This window comes from Sinohyriopsis cumingii, chromosome 16, assembly GCF_028554795.1.
Source record: "Sinohyriopsis cumingii isolate HCF-2022 chromosome 16, ASM2855479v2, whole genome shotgun sequence".
Classification (NCBI taxonomy): Eukaryota; Metazoa; Mollusca; class Bivalvia; order Unionida; family Unionidae; genus Sinohyriopsis; species Sinohyriopsis cumingii.
The window spans coordinates 24,828,821-24,852,484 of record NC_142976.1 but is presented as its reverse complement, the minus strand read 5'-3'; the positions used below and the strand labels follow the sequence as shown (position 1 = coordinate 24,852,484).

At 34.9% G+C, this 23,664-nt stretch overlaps 1 protein-coding gene across 2 annotated transcripts in view; it reads right to left on the bottom strand.

The window, feature by feature from the left end:
• Positions 1-2,578: 2,578 nt before the first annotated feature.
• LOC149780084 (twisted gastrulation protein homolog 1-A-like) overlaps positions 2,579-23,664 on the bottom strand; it is a 43,597-nt gene continuing 22,511 nt past the window's right edge. For both annotated transcript variants that reach the window (XM_089936845.1, XM_089936846.1), the window contains exon 4: positions 2,579-9,775. In XM_089936845.1, the coding sequence (XP_089792971.1) occupies positions 9,480-9,775 (296 nt within the window). In that variant the 3' untranslated portion in view covers positions 2,579-9,479. The remainder of the gene's footprint in view (positions 9,776-23,664) is intronic.

The following is a 23,664-nucleotide window of genomic DNA, read 5'->3' as shown; positions in this document are numbered from 1 at the left end:
TCTACATGTCAAACAGCTAAAACCATATATTAAAGCTGACTGAGGTACATTTCATTAATTGCTACATTCATGTATATTTTCCCAAGGGAGCAAGGACATACATAATAAATTCAATACTTCATACTGTCTCTTTATTCTCGGCAAAATCTGTACAACGGTTTTGTCGTAATGTAAAACACCACTTTACAGCCCTTCACTCTAGTAATCAAGCACAATTGTCTTGGAGTCAATCCCTAAATGCATTGGGATGAATAAGGTCTTTGTCTTTAACAAGTTATTATCTTTTTCTGAATTTGATTGTCACTGTAAAATGTTTGTGTTGATTGTTGCTTTTTTCATGTTACAATTATTAAACCCATACAAGTTGCCATTTGTTCACAGTGGTGCAGATGGTTACACCTTATGTTTACTGGCACAACATCTTTTAAAGCTCACTGGCCACCTATATTGTACAAACGTGTGATATTATTAAAGTCACAAAAATGTATTTGTCATGTATGTACACTATAAAAATGAATAATTAGACTTAAAAATCCGTTTTAAATGAAAAAATTATTTGGCAATCTCCGTAAACAAGTGGTAGTTTCCATGTGCAAAATAAAGGAATGGCGCACATTTATCCCTTCTATTCAACCTAGCAAAATGACCAAGATTGTATTGTATCCAGGTTAACTATACAATGGTATCTCACAAATAAAAATCATTATTCTAAAATATATTCACTGTGAGTGCAAATGATAATCTTTTCTCTAGCACGAGTTACAAAAGTAATGCAAGTTTTTGCTGTGTATACTATTTAACCTGTAAACATCAATTATGATTATATGTGGCAAACACATATAAATATAAGCTCATGCGATGAATAAACACAACTGGCAGCGAGCAATGAACTCATTGCTTAAACTTACTGACATGATATCAAATACAAAGTTATTTTATTACAAAGCAATCCAATCCTGGATTCTGACTTTGGATTCTTTTAAGTGTGCTGATTTTGCTTTTTACAAAGTCGGCCGACATAGGGAAGCCAACTTTGGTTCCTTTGGGTTCTTTTAAGTGTGCCAATTTCCTTTTTTTTTTACAAAGTTGGCCAACATAGGGAAGCCAGCACTGATTCCTTTTTACCTGTATTAATGGGAATTTTGAAAATAAATTGAAACAATAGAACAGTTTTGAATGTGACAAAATTTAGTGCATTGTGCATGCACATCGGTGTAAGGCTGAACAATAAAATTGTTTACTCTAAATGTTCCCAATCCATAGTTTATAGTGTCAGTTTTTTTCAACAACAAGAAGCATGTGCTTTGTCTTGTAGGGATAAATGTACGTCATTTCTGGCTGGTGTCCATCTATAGGTGGGAAATTGTAACTAAGGGGAAGTAACAGTATTGTATATGTCTATTTTGAGTAATTAAATTATAATTTCTTCTTTACACTTGATATTTTTTTTATTCATTTTGTGCGAGTATAACTACTTTTAATCATGTAATGCAAATCTGATACAAGAAGAAAAATATTGGAGCATGGCTGGTGACCTTTAAAATGTCATCCGGGAATTAAGCCTTTGGCTTTTGTCTTAAAAAATTTATTTTCTTCCTGGATTTGTTAACTGTTGTTTAAGTTCATTTGTTAGTATAAATACACCCAATATATCTATAATTACCCCAAATATATTTGGTTTCTGGATGGGTTAATTCTGTCTTTTGATTTCATTCATTGGTACATATATATTCCATAGTTATCTTAAGTCAATCAAAGCTGCTAATTGATACATGGGATGAGTAAGTGTTATCATAGCTAACTGTGCAATTCTTACGACAGATCTGAAGTAACTCCAGAATTCATGGACATGTGAAGCTAATCTATGGACAGGATCAATAATTCTAACCTTAGTTAGCTTTGTAATTAATATGGTAATACATGTCATATACACATTCTTCAAATATAAATGTTATTGTTTTATGATAGACGTATATCTTTATTGCTATATCAAATTATTCTGACATAAAATGAATGCAATATTTTAGCAAGAACTATGAATAATGAATATTAATAATAATAATAATAATAATAATAATAATAATAATAATAATGACTTTATTGAAAGAGGGTCAAACAATTAGCTAAGAACTAATCTACCTTGAGGCCCTCATACAAAGGAAATTATTTATTTTAGCTGCATAACTGAAGCCTCTGGATAGACTGGGTTTGGAAGGAGCAACTAGAGTGGGCATTTCTAATCTCAAGTGGAATACTATTCCAGAGCAAAGTTCTAGAGTATTGGAAACTTTTTAAAAATAATTCATTATTTGGTTTGGGAATTTTATACTGTTTGGTAGACATGGATCGCAGGTGATGAGCATTGCCAGGTAACCTATACTGGAATAGTGATTGTAAATATTCAGGCGCACTATTATTGGATATCCTATACATTAACTTGGCTTTTCTCAAATGGATTCAGTCTTTAAAAGGCAATATTTTTAACTTGCCAGCTAAATTTTCCTTGTTTTCTTTCTGGATTGATATTAGCTCAAATGCTCTTTTTTGAAGATGTGCCAGCTTTCCTATGTTTTCATCATTTGAATTACCCCATACTGAATTACAGTGGTATAAATAGGGTTGTATATAACTGTTATAAAATAGTTTTCTCTGCCTTTCAGGGAGAAACCATAAACTTCAATTTACTTTTTACTGATTTGCTTGATATGTTTAGTCCATGATAGGTTATTATCTACCGAAACACCAAGTAGTCTATCATGACAGACCATTTGCAAATTCTTATCCTTCCATGTCAGACATAGTTCATCACCATCAAGATTTGTCCTTTTTTGCCATGTTGAGATAAGTAATAATTTAGTTTTATCAGTATTTACCACCATGCCATTGCATGTGTACCAGTTGTGCAGTTTGTTTAGGGCATTCTATAAAGAAATTTAGAGTTCATGCTTTGTGTTTCGGATGTCTGACAATGTTGTGTCATCTGCAGAGATCTGTAGATGATAATGAATCCCTTAGTAAAAGTCACAGGTCATTAATAAATAAAATAAATAGTAATGTACCTAGAATTGAGCCTTGTGGTACTCCATATCTAATTGTTCCAGGTTCAGACAGAACATTATTTATAAAACATGTTGTGTTCTCTCACTTTAGTATGAAGTAAACCATCTAATTCTGCTTTCATCACACTGGTAAATTTTCAGTTTCTTCAAAAGAATTTCATGATCCACCATGTCAAATGCTTTCCTGAAATCTACAAATACAGATCCTATTATTCTACCTTGGTCAAGTGCTTGAAGCCATTAATCTGTTAGGGAGATCAAGGCAATCTCGCATGAATGTTTCTGTCTAAAGCCTGATTGATTAGGGTGGAATAGCAAGTGTTTGGTTAAATATGACATGAATGAGTCATGGACATGTTTTTCAATCAATTTTGACAAGTTTGGTAGTATTGGGATTGGCTATAACATGTATGAGTCATGGACATATTTTTCAATCAATCTGGACTAGTTTGGTATTATTGGGATTGGCCGGTAGTTATCAGCATCATCCTTAGAACTAGATTTGTAAATAGGAGTTATTTTTGCAATTTTCCATATTTTGGGGATATTTGAGGTTGCAATACTTAAAGTGATTATGAATTTTATGCTATTTAAAATAGCAGAGGCAGCAGATTTGATGAGTCATGGACCAATCTGATCAAGTCCTGTAGCTTTCTTTGTATCAAGGTCACCAAGTCATTTTTTAACAAAAATTTTTTGATATTGATGTAATAGAGAATACCTCCTTAGAGATTTTACTGCTGCAGAACATTTTCAGTTCAAGAAAGTTGTTTTCTATCACTGGTTATCTTAACATTGTGATAATGTTGGTGAAAAAATCATTGAAAACATTTGCAATGTTGGTGTCATCAGTGACTAGGGTGTCATTTACCAGAAGTGAGTGAAATTTATTTGATCTTTGTGTTTTCCTCCAGTGAGTTCATTGAAGACTTTCCAAATGGAGTTTGTGTTGCTCTTTTTGTTTTCAAGCAATGACTGATCATAAGTTTTTGTTAGCTTTTTTTAATCATACTTGTTTAATTTTTCCATACTTTATATTGTGCATGGTTTCCCATAGCCTTGAATTGGTCTCGTGTTTTCATAGCATGTAGGATTTTGGTAGTAAGCCAATTAGGTTGGATTTCATTCTTTACTCTATGTACTTTCGGTGGTGCATGCTTAGAGACTACATCCATAAATAAGTTAGTCTACACCCTCAGAGCTTCATCTATGTCATCCAATTTTGGATCATATTCCATGGATCTTTATATAGGTTCTTGAGAAATCGTTTTTCATTAAAATTTTTGAATGATCTGTAAGTGATAGTTTTGTGTATTTTTCTTATTTCTCTTGCATTTAACCTTTCTTGTCAAAAATGTAGGACAGTGGTCAGTAAGTCTTACCAACATTCGGTACCTTAACACAAGCCACATTGTCTGGTAGGTTGATATAAATGTGATCAATAAAAGTGCTTGATTTTTCTGTTACCTTGTGGGCTCATTTACCAGCTGGAGTGGGCCTAATGATTCAATAAATTCCATCCAGTTGTTCCTTATTTGAGTACTGAGAAGGTCCTTATTTATACTGCAGAGTATATATGTTTCTTTCTCCTGTGCAAGAACATCTTCCATTTGTTTCATAAGTTATCATTTCAAACTGCTTTGGTGGAAGGTGGCCTATAAATAAAACCAACTTGGAATGATTTTGCATTATTTTAAGAAATTTCCACCCAGATACTCTCAATTTCATGTGACTCCAAGTCAAGTCACCTTTCTGCATTTACATCTTCCCTAATGTATACCACACGACCTCCCCCTGCTGTTTCTATATCCCTGGGTAATGGTTTATTGTAACCTTGACAGTGAAATAGATTATCATTGTGGTTAGCATTTAATTTGGTTTTAGTGTGTCCTAAAACTTGTATATTATTTTCCTTGGAAGACAACATTTACTTAATCTGGTCTACTTTTTCCACTAATACTTGTACATTTAAGTGACCTTTGCTAAAACCTATTGTATTTAGTTTCATATCAATTATATGCATGTCATCATGCAATGGGGTACTGACTAAGACTGTCTCCATACTACTTTTATCATTCTGACATCCTATTTCCATATTTAAATGTTCATATATATCAGCATCTTCAAAGTCACATAGAGACCCTGAAAATACAATGCAAGTATAGTAATTGTGGATATATTTCCTTCTTAAGCCCTATTAAATTTCTGACCTTGAAAAAGGGTAATATTGCAAAAACATGTTATGAGAAACCCTTTGTTGACCTGAAAATTGGTGACTTTTACAGTTTACTCCCGTTATTAGTGATACAAATTATATGTTGTACAATATAATGAATGCTATGTTAGACATGGGGGGGGGGGGCCCTGAAATACAATAATAAAATATAGGGCTAATATGATACCAGTTTAATCACTGCATTTGGTGAAAGACCTATATACAAACCCATACTATATGATATATAGCAATTACTAAAGTATCTTAGGAATTTCCACCAATAGATTAAAAGAAAGCAGCTGAAGTAAACTGACCACTCTGGCAAACCATGAATGTTTTGAATAATCATCAGCACACATTGTCATTTATGTTTTGGAAAATTCCCCACCAAATCAGGCACTGAACTTTTAAAAACTGACTTTAATACAAGTATTCTGTAGTTTGTACATTTTAAAACCAAATTGGGAAAAAGTGTTAAAAATGCACCAAATGAGATACTACCAAATATCTGCTTAAATGGGCAATGAACTAGCCTTTTCTCTGGGAATATGTCTCTTGAATTATGGCCATATCAAAATGTAATATTGCTAGTAACAGGACAAAGTTGATGAAATGTGACCAGGTCAACATGGATAACATTTCATTTTAAAATTTACAAAACACAAAATACACAGCTCATCTTTATTTCATGTTATATTTAAAAGTAATGAAATATGACTGTCAAAGTTATCTGAATCTTACTCTATTAGGCAACTTTGTATGGGCCTGGTAACTCGGTCCCACCCATTATTTAAACTGACCAAATCTGGCAACAGGTGCTTTGTAATGCATGGTCTACTCCACTGATCAACTAACACTAACCACCTGTAACACATGGATCCTAGTTATCCAATGAATAATGATGAGGTTGTTGTTGTTGTTGTGGGGTTTAATGCCATATTTGAGCACATGATAAGCCATGCATGGCGGCCAGTATTAACGGTGGAGGAAGAACCAGGGAAAACCCCGGGAAGAACCACTGACCCATGAGAAGCTACTGGCATGCTTTCTCACATACCCACACTGGCCAAATCTTAGACTCGAACCCACGCAGACAGAGGTGAGATGGTAGTGATCCGTAATAGAGAGTGCTTTAGACCACTCAGCCACTTGCGGCCCCACTGCCTAAGTTATTTAATGACTAGTAGAATTTGTAATGTCCTGATGGTGCAGTGACAGGAAACTTGGATGGAAATAAGTACAATGAACAAGAGTAATAAGCTGATGGATAAATAAAAAGCACAACAATCATGATCAGTAACTCAATTTTTTATGCTCTTAATGCATGCAGTCCTTATTTCTAGCACCTAAAACTGGTGCATCAAAATAGCAAATGCTGGCACCTACAAACTGAAATACTGTAAAAATGACCCAATACAGATGCTCCAAACTTTGAAATGGGCTGAAAATGGCACCAAAAATAAAATTTGTACAGTATGTTAAATGACATATTTGAACCTAAATGCCTAATTCAGAGAAGATGTTATATGGCCACCAGTACACAAGTACCTGAACTAAAATGCATTTCTATCATGAATCACACCTAACTTGTGACTAAATTGGTCAATGGTCATTTGATTTGTTTTTCCAAATTATAATTATCATCATGACCTGCTGCAGTATGACAAAACAAAAATGTAGACATCTAAACTGATTTTGCATCTAACATTTTTTTAAAGGAATTTAAGATAAGACCATTTTTCTGTTTAATGTGCTGAGTGAAGCCATCTCTAACATTACTTGTAATGTGATTTTCAAACTAGCTGCAGCTGTGGAAGCCAGGCTGGATATAAGAGCAGCACCCTTTTAATTTAGGACAAAATAGGCACATAGAAGACTTCTGGTGAAAACCTCATGCCAATATGACTATCCATTCTGGAAAATATATAATGATAAGATTTTGAACATGGCTATTGTGGCAGCCATATTAGATTTCTGCAGGGCACCATTTTCATTTGGGATCCACTAGATAATATAAAAGTTTTCTAATGAAAACCCTATTTTGATATGAGCATCAATTCTGGAGTGACAGAGATGCAGAGATTTTCATTGTCAGATTAGGACCAATCAGATGTCAAAAGAAGTCTTATGGAGAAAACCCTATGCCACTATGACTTTCCATTCAGGAGTAGTGACAAGAAAATTTTCAAGATGGTAGCCATATTTGTGGGGGGACAGATTGGTACCATTTTCACCCAGAACCAACCAGATATCATATTTAGTTGTCTGGTGAAAATCCTCTGTCTATATGAATTTCTATTCAGATGGAGTAGCAGAAACAAAATTTTCAAAATAACCAGCACCATTTCATTAGACCTAACTAGATAGCATAAGAAGTCTATCGGGGAAAACTCAATTTTGATATGACCATTGATTTAGGAGGATTAGCAATGACACAATTTTTATTATGGTTGCCATGCTGGCCATAATGATCAATAACATTTTCATTTAGTACCGACACGACATCATAAGAAGTCTTCAAGTTAAAACAATGCTGACATGACTTTCCATCTGGAAGAACTAGTTAAAATTAGTGCCATTTTCAATAGGTCTTGCTAGTCATAGTAAGAAAACTTTCAGTGAAAACCTCTTTGATATGACCATCCACTCAACAACGCTGCTGATAAGATTTTCAAGATGGCCATAGAAGTCCTACTGGATGTCCATGTTAAACCATTTGATTTATTACCAACTGGGCATCATAAGAAGTCTTGGAAAATCATTACATTGATATGTATTTCCATTCAGGAGGAGTTGAAATAAGTTTTTAAGATGGCAGCCATATTGGGTATCAGATCAGCACCGTTTTCATTTTGGAATAACTAGACATTATAAAAAGTCTTTTGGTGAAACCCCATGTCAATATGTCTTTCCATTTATAAGTAGTGACAAGATTTTGAAAATGGCCACACTGGATGTCCAGGCAGCACACTTTTCACTCAGGATTGATTAGACTGATACAACAAGTATTCTCGTGAAAACGACTTTCCATCTTGGAAGAGTAGTGTGGCCGTGGAGGCCACAATGGACATCTGACCATTTTCATTGGTCTAACTAGACAGCATAAAAAGTCTTTTGGTGAAAACCCAATGCTGATATGACCATCCATTCAGGAGTAGCAATAAATTATGAAAATGGTACTGTGGTCTGAGTAGACCCATTTCCATTATGAATCAACAAGACATCATAAGAAGTCTTCTGGCAAAAAGATTTTTTATGATAGCTGCTTTTGTGGCCATATTGGATGTCAGACTGGCTCAGTTTTCATTTGGGCCCAAAAAGTCATCAGAGGAAAGTTTAGTTTGAAAACCCAATACTGATACAGCTGTTTATTAAAGCAAAGTAGCAATAACAAGAATTTTAAGATGGCTCCCGTATTGGCATAATGGATGTCTAAACTGCACCATTTTCATCTGGGACCAACTAGACGGTGGGATGAATGTGTGTGTCAAGTTTCATGGCAATCCAAAAAGTAGTCTGACAGGAATATCAATATCAATCTAGTTAACGCAGATTTCAGACAACATGCCATTCCATAAGCTGTTCCGGCCTATGACCATTTGACATGGAAACTTATGATATAATTTGACTCATTCAGTTTTACAAAATGTGTCCATAACTCCGCTAAAACAAATACTGTAGTGCAAGAGACACCATTGCATTAGTTTTGCTCAGTGTTAATAAAAATGCATCATAATCAAAAGCTTCTTAAAAAAACAATTAAATTCAACAATAATGCCTAGGAATAGCTTTTCTTCCCATTCCATACAATCATTAATAAAACACAAGTTTTGTAAAATGCATTAGTGTTCATAAAAATGCATCCCTTATATGACACTTCTAATGCATTGTGTATAAAATGAAACTAAATACATATACAGAATGTACAGATGCATAAAAACAAATGCTTTATATAAACATACATAATAAAATTGACATTACTAACATTTCATGGGTATTATACATTCAACATCTAAAAACCTTAGTAAAATTCTTAACATGCACTGAAATCACAAGTTTAACATCACAACCAAGCACAATGTAACAACAGAAACTTAAGCAATGTTTACAGTTTAAAAAATCTTCTACACACTCTACTGCCTAAAGTCTGCTATTAAATCCTGATAGATTTTCTATATGGGTCTTGTTTAGTTTATGCCTTTAGGTCATTTTGTATCTACGTCCACATAATCATCTTCCTCTGTGACCTCATTGCCATTGCTGGGGCACTTGATACACTTAGCCTCATTCAATCCGTAGTCAATGCATGCATCTCCTATACACTGACAACAGCCTTCCTCATGAAACCAGCGATATTTTGCTGCTCCCATTGACTTACAGGACTGCTTACACTTCCGAAGAGACATACACTGCGACATGAAAGCCACAGTACAGTTATATGGTCCTGCCACACTGAACTTTTGATGGTCTGTGTGGTCTTTTCCCACATTCAATGCTGAAACTGAAATAATAGCCTTTTAAAGTAAACTGTTATTCATACATACATGTATCATATATATATATATATATATATATATATATATATATATATATATATATATATATAGACAACCACACCAGAGAGAGAGAGAGAGAGAGAGAGAGAGAAATCAATAGATAAGGAATGCCATATAGTAATGTCAGTGTTCCAGCTAGAAAAAAATGGAGGGTCACTCTGCCACTCTGACCCCACTGTGTGCCTGTTCTCCTTTCTAAGCACTTTTTTGCCTTGTTGAACTGCAAAATTAGTATGTTTATAACCACTATCATTTTCCATATGGCTCATCAGCTAAATTTGTAGTAAATGCAGACATTATTCACATTAACTAATTAAAACCAAACGCTAATCAGACCGAACACCAAGTGTCAGGTGTATATCCTTTCCATGAGCCACCAACTTAGATCAGATAGCATGAACTCTATCGTTCAGATCTATCTTAATAATGATTTCACTTGTTTTTTCCTGCCACATTAAACAAACAATTGTCAAAACAAAATACAACATTAAATCTCAGCATTTCAGAATGGTTCTTTGCCAGAATAACACCATGCAGATAGAAGAGCATAGCCTTTCCCAGGTTGAACATCAGGAAACAAAAGTTGCAAAGCACAAACATTCTATAAACCCCTTTTCATTTCTTTATGAAACTGATGATTTCATATGTATCTCTACCCCTGTGGTCAGCCTTGTTTTGACTGTGGAATAAAAAATTAATGAGGCCATATATATATATATACTTGGTGAGTATCATATGAAATATTACAGTGATAAATACACAGAAAAGTTGCTGCATCACTTACTTAAATATGAATCCCTGCAAGGAACTGATGCTCTACTTGCTGAAAGAATTTCCAGGAATTAAGTCAGATTAGCACCATTTTTCATTTAGGACCAGCTAGGCAGGGCCGGCGCCAGACCCGGCCAGACTATCTGGCACCCTAGGCAACATTAGATTCTGGCGCCTCCGCCCCCCCCCCCCCGGAAAATATCAATTTCAGAATTTACAAACAATTTTTTTTAAAAATGCGCCCCCTGAAATCAGCGCCCTAGGCGGCTGCCTAGTTTGCCTATATGGTAGTACCAGCCATGCAACTAGGTACATCATTTTCATTAAGGACCAACTAGGTATTGTATCTGAAAAAGTCTGTTGTTAAAACCTCAATGTAAATATGACATCCACTAATGGGGATTAGTAACACCATGATTTTCAAGACAACTGTCATGGAAGCCATATCTGATATACACTGACCACTGGTACCATTTTCATTTAGGACCAAGTAGGCATCATAAGAAGTCTATTAGTAACACCCCCCTCCCCCATGTTGATATAAACATGCATCTGGTAGGAAGAAACGTAACAATATTTTCAATTTACATCATTTTCATTTAAGACCAACCGGACATCATACGAAGTCTTCTGAAGAAAACCCTTGGTCAATATTACCTTCCAGTCAGTAGGAGCAGAGATAAAAAGATTTTAAAGACAGGTGCCATGGCTGCAATATTGGGCATAAGATCATACCATTTTCATTTAGGACATATTAGGCATAACAAGAATTCTTTCAGTGAAAACAAATGCCGATATGACCATTCATTGGAATTTTCATGATGGCCACTGTGGTGGCCATATTAGACATCAGACTGACACAATTTTCAATTTTGAACAACTATATGTCGTAAGTTTTCTGTTGAAAACGATCAATATGAATTTCCATTTTGGAGGAGTAGCAATAACAAGATTTTCAAAATGTCTGTAATGGTGGCCATATTTGACATCAGATCAGGACTGTTGTCATTTAGGAACAAACGGTCTAAAACTTCATAAGCATACAGTGAAAATTAACCATTCAGAAGGAATAGATAAGATTTTTAACACGTCCTTTGTGTTGGCCAAATTAGACATCAGTTTGCCACCATTTTCATTTCTGAAGAAACCAGATATCACAAGAAGTGTTTTAGTGAAAACCACAAATTACCATTCATGCTGAAGAAGTAGCAAAAACAATATTTTAAGAGAGCCACTGAGGTGGCCATAGTAGACATCATATTAGCACTATTTCCAACTAGACCTTATAAGACATTTTCAGATGAAAACCATGTCATTATGAACTTCCATTCAAGAGTAGCAATAACTAGGTTTTCAATATAGCTGCAGTGGATCAGCAGCATTTTCAATGAGGAACAAGTAGAGATAAGACTTTAAAAAAATTAAAACCTAATGTTGATATGACTATACATTCTACTGGAGAAGCAATAACAAGATTCTGAACAGCACCATTTTTAATTTGGACCAACTAGACATCATACAATTAATAAAAAGCCCATGCTGATATGACAATCTAATCAGGATGAGAAGTGAGAACAAGATTTTCAAGAAAGCTGCCATGTCTGAGTGGCACCATTTTTATACAATACCAACCAGACAATGGGATGAATGTGCACGCAGAATTTCATGGCAAGCCTCCGTGTAGTTTAGGTGTCTTGATAGCTTGCTTGCACTAATGGACTGACAATGGACAAAACGACCATTAATATAAACTATTCTGGTCATTCACAATAATATATACCAAAAGTATGGCTTTTGGTGATTTGATGGCACAGAAGGACAAGGAGGTTATTTATTGCCATGGCAACTGGAGTACAGTGCACTGTCCATGGACATCCATGACAGCCTACCCAGGCTGAGCCAATGTTAGGATTTGAACCTGCACCCATTCTGTCACGAGTGTAGCATTCTAGCCATCGGGACACCAGGGCTTCCTTGCAGCAAATATAACATACAATGCTAGAACAGTTTTTACAGTATACAACAGGAGTAGGTTAACGTTTTCTATTTTTGGCCAACAAGCTGCCTGTTTTACTGTACATATCAAATCATTTACAGACACGAAAACCCAAGAGCACAAAACCTGAAGAAATCTAATAAAATGCACATTTCATACGAGTATTTTAATGGATGGAAATTAAGTCAGATGCCTAAAATACTTCACCCAAAAATTATTTTAAAAAAGGAGTGCAAGTGGCACTTATACTGGTTGTGCTTATTAGGTCAAATATGAAAGGTTACAACGAAATGTGCATCTTTATATATTAGTCACCATACAAAATTGGTGGCAATAGGAATGTGATTAAGAACAGAATGTTTTTTTTTTGTTGTTCCTTAACAGTTATTATTATTAATTTATATTTATTTTTGTTTATATGTATGTTGCAGACATGTTATGTTGAACAATACACCTTTGCTGCATACCAATATGATTCACAAAACACAGTCTACAATAAGATATATTATCAATACACACATCAACTTTATAGTCTTTTCATCTTTAGATCTCTCAGTAGTAGGTTAGATCCATTTTCAATGTTGACATATTTCTAGCATGCAGATTTATAGACAGACATTGACTTATCATCTGTTAATATGCCATTCTCATCCTTGACAGGTTGAAAAAACAAAAATACTTCCAAACAGACTACCTGTTAGGTGTTGGTGATATTTATTCAGCCTTTTAGGTCATATCAGGCTGATCCATTTGATTGGGTGAATGAATTATTTCTGTCACCATTGTATTTTTACTGCACAAATCCTTTTAAAACATTTTATTATCAATATCATGTTTTCGATTAAATATGGATGGGATTATGGCATTATCTTCAAAACATGAGATAGTGCAGTTTCCTCATGCAAGGAAAATATTATTTTGAACAAGAACAGGTGTGGGAGAGGAGATGACTAACAACCAGATTCTTCACATTGCACTTCCTGCTGATACAAAACAACTGCTACTCATTAATGGGAGTCAAAAAAAATTTATTGATGACACCCACCCCCCTTCTACAAAATATTAACAATGCAAGTGAAACTGATGCAGTTTGGAATCTGCACCCCCCCATCTATTCTGTGCTATTTTTTTTTAATCCCACTGGCATGTTCAGTCACTGATTACATATGTCAGTGCAAAAGGAGACATTCTAAACTTTTTTCACACGTACAATTAAAGCACTTTACAGATTGGTAAGAAACTGAAAGCTATTTATGCCAGGATGCATTCTGTCAAACATGGTCAAATTTGTTTGAGCCGCCTTTGACAAAAAGTTGTTTAAGGTTTATTTTGATGATGGATCCTAGGTTTATTTTGATGGTGGATCCTACCACAAAATTTAAAAAAATTCTAAAAGTTTCCAGACCAAAATAAACTTTCCAGACCTCCTCCAGATCTTTGAGTCTGTATACTAAAGCTTCTCCTAAACCCAAAGAGCAGTCATGTTACCAGTTAGCACTAATACAGTTGTAATAACAAAAATTTAAGACTTTTTTTCAAGATTTTTTAATCATTTTAAAAATTTTCAAGAAATGGAAAAACAATGTTTAATTTTTCTGACCTTTTCCAGAATTCCATACTGCCATGGGAAACCTGATCAGTGGTATCATGCTGGACTCACGAGAGAAAGGATGCAGGCTCAAATCCTACCACTGGATCTGCTTGTAGGGTTTAATGTAATGTTTCAGCACATAACAGGCTATACATGGCAGCCAATTTATTTTGTGCAGGAAGAACCACTGACCCACGGGAAGCTACTGGCAAGCTTTGTCAAATATCCATCTTGTTGGAGCTGTGACTCAAACTTAATGCAGCTGGGTGTGGTGTGTCAGTGATCTGTAAAGGAGAGTGCCTTAGACCACTCAGCCACCCAGGGCCCCAACTGGATCAGCCTGAGTCTGTTCTAGTGGTGTGTCCTTGAGCAAGGCACTTTACTCCAATTGCACTGGCACTAAATACATGTACACAAAAATGATAAAGTTACAAAACTGGGCTGGGTCGTTGTCAAATTAAGTTAAGTTCTGTTCAGCCATTTTGAGAATATGTTTGACGGGTTTCTCATTTAGAAGCAGTGGCCATATTTGATGGCAGATCAGTATCAACTGTACATACTTAAATGCCGTTAATGCTGTCAGATTCTGATGAATGGTTATCATTTAAAAGTTTTTATAGATATATTTTTGTTGCAATGTGGAAAAATCTGATGGAGAGGATCATCAATATTTATAAAATCGTTAAAGCCCATTATGCGTATCTGTTAAATTTGTTCCAGTCTGATGATGAGCTTTTGCAAAGTCACACCAAGATGCTTGTTTGTAGAAGGAATTTAAAATAATGCAGATAGGCAATACACACTGGATGATAAATGTTGGATGGCGCATGCTGGATACAGGATCACAGCAAAGCTCACACAGTTTTTTGTCCAGGTGAGCTACTAAATGAGTTTAAGATAGATAGGCATGTGAAAAGATAGATGGATAAACGGATAGATAGCATTGTGCGAAACGTTCCACAAATGTCTGACCTGCTAAAGGTTGCATGGTGGTTCCATATCATGAGCCAATAACAAATTTGTTAAGTACATGTAAATTTGGTGTTTAGAGAGGAACACAATAAAAAATGAGAGAAATAATAGTTTATTTGGAGGTCTGACACTGCCAGTCTATGATGTAGGCATCTGCTAACTGTTATTGTCTGCTCTAATTATATACACAATACATGATCCGCTGCATATCTGTTTACATTTAAGGTAAACAGGTCCAAAATCATTTGGTAAAATGCCATATCATCTGAATTAGAGGGCACCTGCAAGTATTATTTACAAAGTGCTAACATCAGTCTGTGTATAATTGGAAGAATCACCAGTCAAAATCACTGCTGTAAGATAAAAGAAAGAATGTAGTTTGGGCTACAACTCATTCTGCCTTGAACAGTTCATAACATTTATTAGCTGTTGAAGATAGAAAAAATCTTGTTCAACGTGTTGGAAAAGGTCACAGACTAAGACTCAGCAATAGTGCAAGTTGTTAGTATGGCTCAAGCCTGCTCCAATTTGTTTCAATAGGAACTTAAAGAAAAACTAAAACAAGAGCCCCCTGAAGCAACTGTTGCTCTAATGATAGTAAAGACTTTATTTTCTGAGAGTGACTTGATTAGTTACAAATGAGAAACTAAGCTACTGGAGGCCCTCTATTATGCACAGATAAAATACAAGCAAATAATAATATGTTCACACATACAGACACACAAGCAAATACACAGTATATAAACAACTATTTACATAAATGCTAATTGCTGCAGGAATGAAAACAAAGCACAGGAGATGGGTGGTGTAATATGTACTTTGCTAAGCACACCAATTTTAAAATGATTTCATCCATCTAATACACCTACTGTATTGTGGAAGGAAGATGCTTGGAGCTGATTTAATATCATGTGGAATGTTATTTCAAACAAGTGCACCTGAAAACTGAAAGCCAAAAAGAACTCCCTGGGATTCAAGATATGACTATTCCTTCCTTTGAATGGTTGAACTCTGAAACCATCTCTATATTCTTAAGCTATAACAATGATTTAAGTAAACTGCTAAGGCTGGCAATATTTGATGTCACATTTGCATCATTTTCATTTAGGACCAATAGCCTTCTGTTTTGGGGGAGAAACAATTAAGACTGCCATGGTGGGAATAATGGATATCAGACTGGTACCATTACTATTAGGATCAATTACACATGGATAAGATAAAAATGATTTTGGTAAAGTATATTGTTAATATGAAAAGCAGTCTAAAAGATATCAAGATTTTCAATCTAACCACTGAGGCAGCCATATTGGAAGTCAGGAACAACTAGATATCGTCAAAAGTCATTTAGCAAAAATCCCATCCTGATAAGATCATCCATTCAGGAGAAGGAACTATAGCAAGATTTTCAAGATGGCCATACTGATGTGCAAGTGATGCTGTTTTCATTTAGGACACACTAGATATTATAGGATATCTTCTGGTTAAGACCCCATGACAATACTACGTTTGTTCATGAGAGGTAGCAACAACAAGATTTTAAAGATTGCTGATGTTGTGGCCTTACTGAACATCAGTTTGGCACCATTTTAATTTAGGAAAAATGAGCCATCCAAAGAAATCTTCAGTAATGGTGTTTGTTGTTTTTGGGGTTTAATGCCATTTTTCAGTGCAAGATAGGCTATACATGGCAGATGGTGTAACTGGTGGTGGCAGAACTCGGGATGAACCACTGACCAATCTGCCATCCAGTGCCAATGAAGTCTTTAGGTGAAAATTCCAAGTTGATACAAAACTTTCAATTCAGGAAGAGTATCAAGAACATAATTTTTAAGATGGTCACTTATGTGGCCATATTGGTCATCTGACTGACAATACATTGGTTTTCTGAGCAGCCCTATTTTCATTTAGGACCAACTATACCAAAGGATGAATGTATTTAAAGTTTCAAGGTAATTCTCCATATATTTTAGGTGAAAAATAATAAACTTCTCATACAGGTCATCAGACAGGCCATTCCATATGAAGTTCTTGTCTATGTCCAGTAGAGCTTCAACTTATTTATCAATAGCTTGCCATGATTCTTTTTGTCACTGCACAAAGTTTTCTCATCTGTAGCAGAGCAGTATGGAAAGTAAATGTGTAATCCTAATGGCTGAATTCCAAGTCTCTGACTGACAGTCATGCTCTTTAAAAAAAAAACAAATTACTGTATCTACAGTCTACTGGACTAAAAGTTATAATTACATTTCAAAAGAAAAATGCCAGTAACTTGCATGTGAAACATTAATGTCTAAATTTATATCAATTTTTGCACTAAATTATCCATTTCAGTAAAACCTGTATTTTTGAGAGTTACACACAGGCACAGTTCAAATGACTGCTGATGGCCAAATAACTGGAACACTTCTAGTTCATTACCCCAACTAGATTCAACTTGACATCAACTGTTGTGTCAACATTTATTTGCTTTGTAAATACATGTAGATCACAAAAGCATACTTTGTGTGAAAGTTAGTGGGAAGTGGCTAAAGCATGTAAAAATACTCATTTCAAATGCAAATTTGCAAGATTTTTTTTCTAAAAAGTAGTTACAAACATACAGAAATATCTGCCGGCATCCTCCCTCCAAAATGATCAGTAAGGCTTGTTTTGGAGGTACAGCTTACCTGGGCAACCGTAACATTGCCTGACCAAAACAACAATCAGAGACCAGCTGATCATCAAGATGTGTGATAGCTCATTTAAAGGGAAATTTACTCTTCATCAAAATGACATCTAAATTACTGAATTGTATCACTGCAAATGTGAATACAATTAAGAAATTCAGGAGTGTCATACAATATAATCTGTTCATAATACTTACCCATTTTAGTATCAAGTTTATATCAACAGCAATGTACTGGGGGGGTGGAGGGTGGTGTCAGGGCCATCATCAGTCTTTTAGTTAATTCCCCTTGTTGAGATGACCATGCATTTGGTAGGAGTAGCAATAACAAGATTTTCAAGATGGCTACTGTGCTGACATATTGAATTTCCATTGGCACCATTTTCTTTGAGGACCAACTAGCAGTGGCAAGAAACTAGAATAGTGATAACAAGCTTGCATGTGCCAATGGCCGGCCGGAAATTGGACAGGTGATCGCACACTACAGGCTATCTACGATTAATACAGCTAATAATAACCCCAATGTGGTTATGCAGCATATCTTGCAGTGATGATGTATAAGAAAATCCAGGTTCAATCCATATCTCAAATGGCGTAAATATAATTTAAAGTGGAAACAAACGTGTGAGGTATGGACAGATGGACACATGAATAATATGTTCATTGTTTTTCTTCTAAAATGCAGAGGACAAAAAAATTAATGGAACACATTATTTATTATAAATCTGATTTCAAATTTTAAGATGTAATGTCTGATATACACTCTGTATGTACATTTATCAATTCCAGTTTGAGAACTGCAGTGTACACAAGTAAAACAATAACCTGTTGCTTGACCCAATTTACTACTGTGGCAATACAATATATGATCACTGGAACTAACTTCATGTGACTGACAATTTATTCAAATAGGCAACACTTGATCCTCTTGTGTGATCTATGTATTTTAACCCAACACTGATTTAAGATCTAATAGACCTGCAATAACACCTTAAAGATACAGGCTTCATCAAACAGGTGCCTGGGATTTATTTGCACATGTATTGTGTTCAAGGAAAGATAACAGGCACACCATTCAATGATTGAGCTTTCTTCCGACAGGTACAAGAGACTTGTGAGAATTATGAATCAAAGACAGTCCAGTATGCATTTAACTGAGGAGATAGAGATGACAAAACAAGCCTATATGATGTGAAAACCCACCTGTAATTACAATCTCCCAATGTGAAAACCCACCTGTAATTATAATGTCCTAATGTGTCTCAATACACTGGGCTTCTTGTGAGGTTTCAATGAGATTAGCTAATTAAAAGGAGTACAATATATCAACCAAACCCAAGTCCTTACACAAGGTGATTACAGTGGAATTTGAGATGCACCTTTTTTTAAAAAAGTATTTATTCAGTTTTTATGTGGACAGGATTTTACACAAAAATTTCAACATTTCCAACTGACAGAGGTAAAGATGACTACAGCATACAATTTACTACAAACAGCATGCAACTGTGTCACAGAAAGCCAATATTACATTTACTCTACACACAACTTTACAATATATCCCACATCAATTAAGTATGCCTTTATACAGCATTAGTTTCTTTTTAAGATAAATTCTTTGACTGTGATTCACCACGCTTTAATTAATTCATTTTAAACTTCAAACCAAAATCTAAGAATGTGCATCAAATCTTGAATGTTTGGCATCTTTCCTCTTAAATTTTAATCCATAAATCAAAGATTAATTTGGACATGATATAGGAATGAATCAATCTTCCTTGATAATGTAATAATAATTGCTAGTGGAAAAAGTTTATCAGTTGTAAATCAGAAACAGAAATGTTGACCAACAAGTCTTTTTGTCCAGTACCAAACATTTTTCTGTGTGTCATATTTTAATTTGTTTTTTACTTTCATACAGTATATTTGAAAATACCAACCCAGCAAAGGATGTCATCAGTACCCTGATTCATAACCATAGTCCCAAATAAATTAACTTATATCTAAATTCGGACTGGTTCATGTTATGCAGTGGCATGATAGTGGCACATGGGCACAAGCCTATTATGATTCAATTTTCATGCTTTATACTAATGTGTATGTGTTTTGGATTTTTAACAAAGCTTTAAAACAATTTCAGTCATATCGCTACAATGTCTGAATTGTGACAGTTCATAGTGATGTCTAGCGCTGGGGCGTAATGCCAAAGAAATGCAGCATGATGACCCACCCAGTCACATTACCCTGACATCAGGCCGACCAGTCCTAAAACTAACCTCTTAACACATTAACCCCCTAGCGACGACTTTACAGGGCAGGAGGTAGTAGCCTACTGCCCAGCTCTGTAGCATCATGGTCATGCAGGGTGGTATTATAGAAAGGCAGACAGATGTAGCTCTACAATGATACCAAATAATCTGGAATATCTAGTTGCACTACAAAATACAGATAGAAAATCCTCATTTTTTGGACCCGACTTTTTTTAACCCAAAATTTTGCCTGTGGTCGGAATCCGATTTTGTGTCAGGATTTTAGACTTTTAGGTCTCAGATCTAAGGCAAACTGGTATGAACTGCAAACAGACAGATGAGCCTTTGCAAAAAGTAGGATAAGATGGGATTTGGAATAAAGAGTGGTCTCCATACAAAAGTAATGGCTCCGTTTAGCAACAAAAAAACAAAAAGAACCCACAACTTTTACCCTTCTGCTCATGTGCGAGTCAAATAGCCAACAAAAAACGATGTTTCTAACACAACTAGGCAGTATGTTATTGAAAGATGACTGGGGATTTGGTGTTTTCGAGTCTATTCAGAAATAGCTTTCAAAATGTGTTTCCTACTCGATTTTCAGGCGAAAATGGCAAAAAGCTCCAGGGGTTAATGTGTTAATGCTGAGCACCAAGTATGGCAGCTGATAGTACCATTTTTATAAGTCTATGGTATGACTTGGCCAGGGTTCAAACTCGCAACCTACTGCATCCGAGGTGGACGCTCTAACCACTATGCCACCGGAAGTGTCTTTATACTAATGAAAAGACCTGCATTTTCTGACAAAAAAGACAGATCTCAGGCAGAATCTACCTATAAAAAACAGAAATGTTTACCTAAGCAAATTGCAGCTGACAATTCAGAAATAAAAGTCAATGAATTCCATTCCATTTTAAGTTTATTATGTAAATAATGTTTTATTCAGGTAAAGGTTTACCCTCGCATGAAAAGGACCTTTTTATTCAATAGAGGTATGTACGTCTTGCATTACATTACAGCGTTTAGAGAAATGGTAAAGTATTGATCTCTAATAATCCAATATACTGATATGTGAAATAAATAATAATTTCTAATCAGGAAGCATTATTGTATTATATAGCTTTATCTCTCAATCACTTGATAATTACTATCAAACTTAATGTCTGATCAAAGGTTCTTAATATGACAATGCCACTTGACTAGATATTTGTCAAATTCCCAATACCAGCAGGTATTAAGTTCCACAATGAAGATTAGTTGTGAAATGAAGATACCGTATGTTAGAGACCTCAGAAAATAGTTAAAGTGGTTGACTTTCGTGTTACCATTTTCTTATAATTACAAGCAGATACTGTGAATTCCTTCATTTTGATTTTAACCATGATAAAATCATATGTATCACTGAAATACATTAAAGTGATTTTACCCACGATAAAGCCATATGTATCACTGAAATACATTAAAGTGATTTTACCCATGATAAAGTCATACGTATCACTGAAATACATTAAAGTGATTTTACCCACGATAAAGTCATATGTATTACTGAAATACATTAAAGTGATTTTACCCATGATAAAGTCATACATATCAATGAAATACAATAAAGTGATTTTACCCATGATAAAGTCATACGTATCAATGAAATACATTAAAGTAATTTTACCCACGATAAAGTCATACGTATCACTGAAATACATTAAAGTGATTTTACCCATGATAAAGTCATACGTATCACTGAAATACATTAAAGTGATTTTACCCATGATAAAGTCATACGTATCAATGAAATACATTAAAGTGATTTTACCCATGATGAAGTCATACGTATCACTTAAATACATTAAAGTGATTTTACCCCTGATAAAGTCATACGTATCATTGAAATACATTAAGTGATTTTACCCATGATAAAGTCATACGTATCACTGAAATACATTAAAGTGATTTTACCAATGATAAAGTCATACATATCACTGAAATACAATAAAGTGATTTTACCCATGATAAAGTCATAGGTATCATTTTCATGTTTTTGTGAAAATTAGTTCTTTCTGGCTGTATCTGATCTCGACGAATGGTGACCTGTAGACTCACGGTTCATTGGGTCTTCAAATTTGTGGCATTTGGTTCAATACAGTAAATTCACAAATCCAATATAATTGTTCTGAATAACAATCACCATTTGTGAAGATAAACATGTGCAGAATCATAACAAAAGTTGTACATCACATTTGTAACTGCTTATTAGTTCAGCAGTAATTTGTAGGAAAGTCAATAGTACACGTACAAATACAGGTAAGTCAATAAATTTTCCTCTAAGTACCAAAAATAAATCAATAACATACGAAGAAAATCACTGAAAAATGAGAAGAAATGACAACAGATGAAAATAACATCATAATGTAACAAGGAAGGCACGAGGGTGCAAAATATTGTTCAAATTGTGGAAAAAACTTAATCTGTCATGGTGACTTTTTTGAAAAATTTCAGCGCAAGAGGTTTTGCTTAGAGTAGCCTGCCCTGAAAGCTTGATGTTCATCATGATCTACCGTGGACTGTGAAAAAAAGGATAAAGTCTGGTTGATCTGATGAAGTAAATTAAACCTGACAGTCCCCATACCTGTAAGCAAAAGAAATGTACAGAGGTGCTTGCACTGTGAGTGGTGTTAAGCAAGTTGTGTAGAAAAAAGCAGACTATCTCTAAAGTAAACCACATTCATGCATAGATCCGAAATGAGCAGATAAGCCCCGCCCCCTTACAGACTGTTACTGCAAACCCCAAGCTTTCCATTAAATGGCTGAATCATCACCGAATACAGGCACCATGTCAGATTCTCTCTTGCGTATTCCCGATAACATTTCACTTAAATACGTTCCTGATCAAGAGAAATTTTCCAGTAAAGAGTTACAGAAGGGTTTGAACTACATTACACAAGGATATATAGATGAGATAAAAATTCTGGAGTTTGAAAATAAGATTCGAATAGAAGCAAGATGCTGGTCATCTATGAAGAAGAACCAGCCTCCACACCAGTCTGCACATTGAAATTACGGAAGAAAAGTGTGAAGATGCGTATGGTTCATGCAAAACGGGTCAGATTTAATGTTTTGTATTTTTTATGAGCTATTTTTAATGTTTGAATAGTTTAATACCCTGAAGTAATTGCAACTGTTATTGTATAAGTCGTACAGGTCATGTAAGTGTTCAGTACTGACTATTTCAGTAATGTGTGATATGTTTTTACAATTTGATTGCACATACTTGAAAATGGCGAGTATTCATGTTAGCTGTTGATTTCACCCCCAGGTCCTTTTCTCTTGACAAAATTTAGTACCTGGCCACCATTGTAAATGTCCACAGTGATCAATAATTTTAGTCTGGGGTCATCCATATATGACATCACATAATTTGGGTGGATTTTTTTTTTACCCTGCCCCTGGATCCATCACAAAAACTCAGCCCCCTCGTATGACGTCAATAAGCTTTGACACCCCCACCAATAAAAACTGTCAAAATTAAAATTGGTTTAAAATCTCTTTGCATTAGAAAAACAATACAACACTGCATTCTAAATTATTTCTCTGGTAGATGG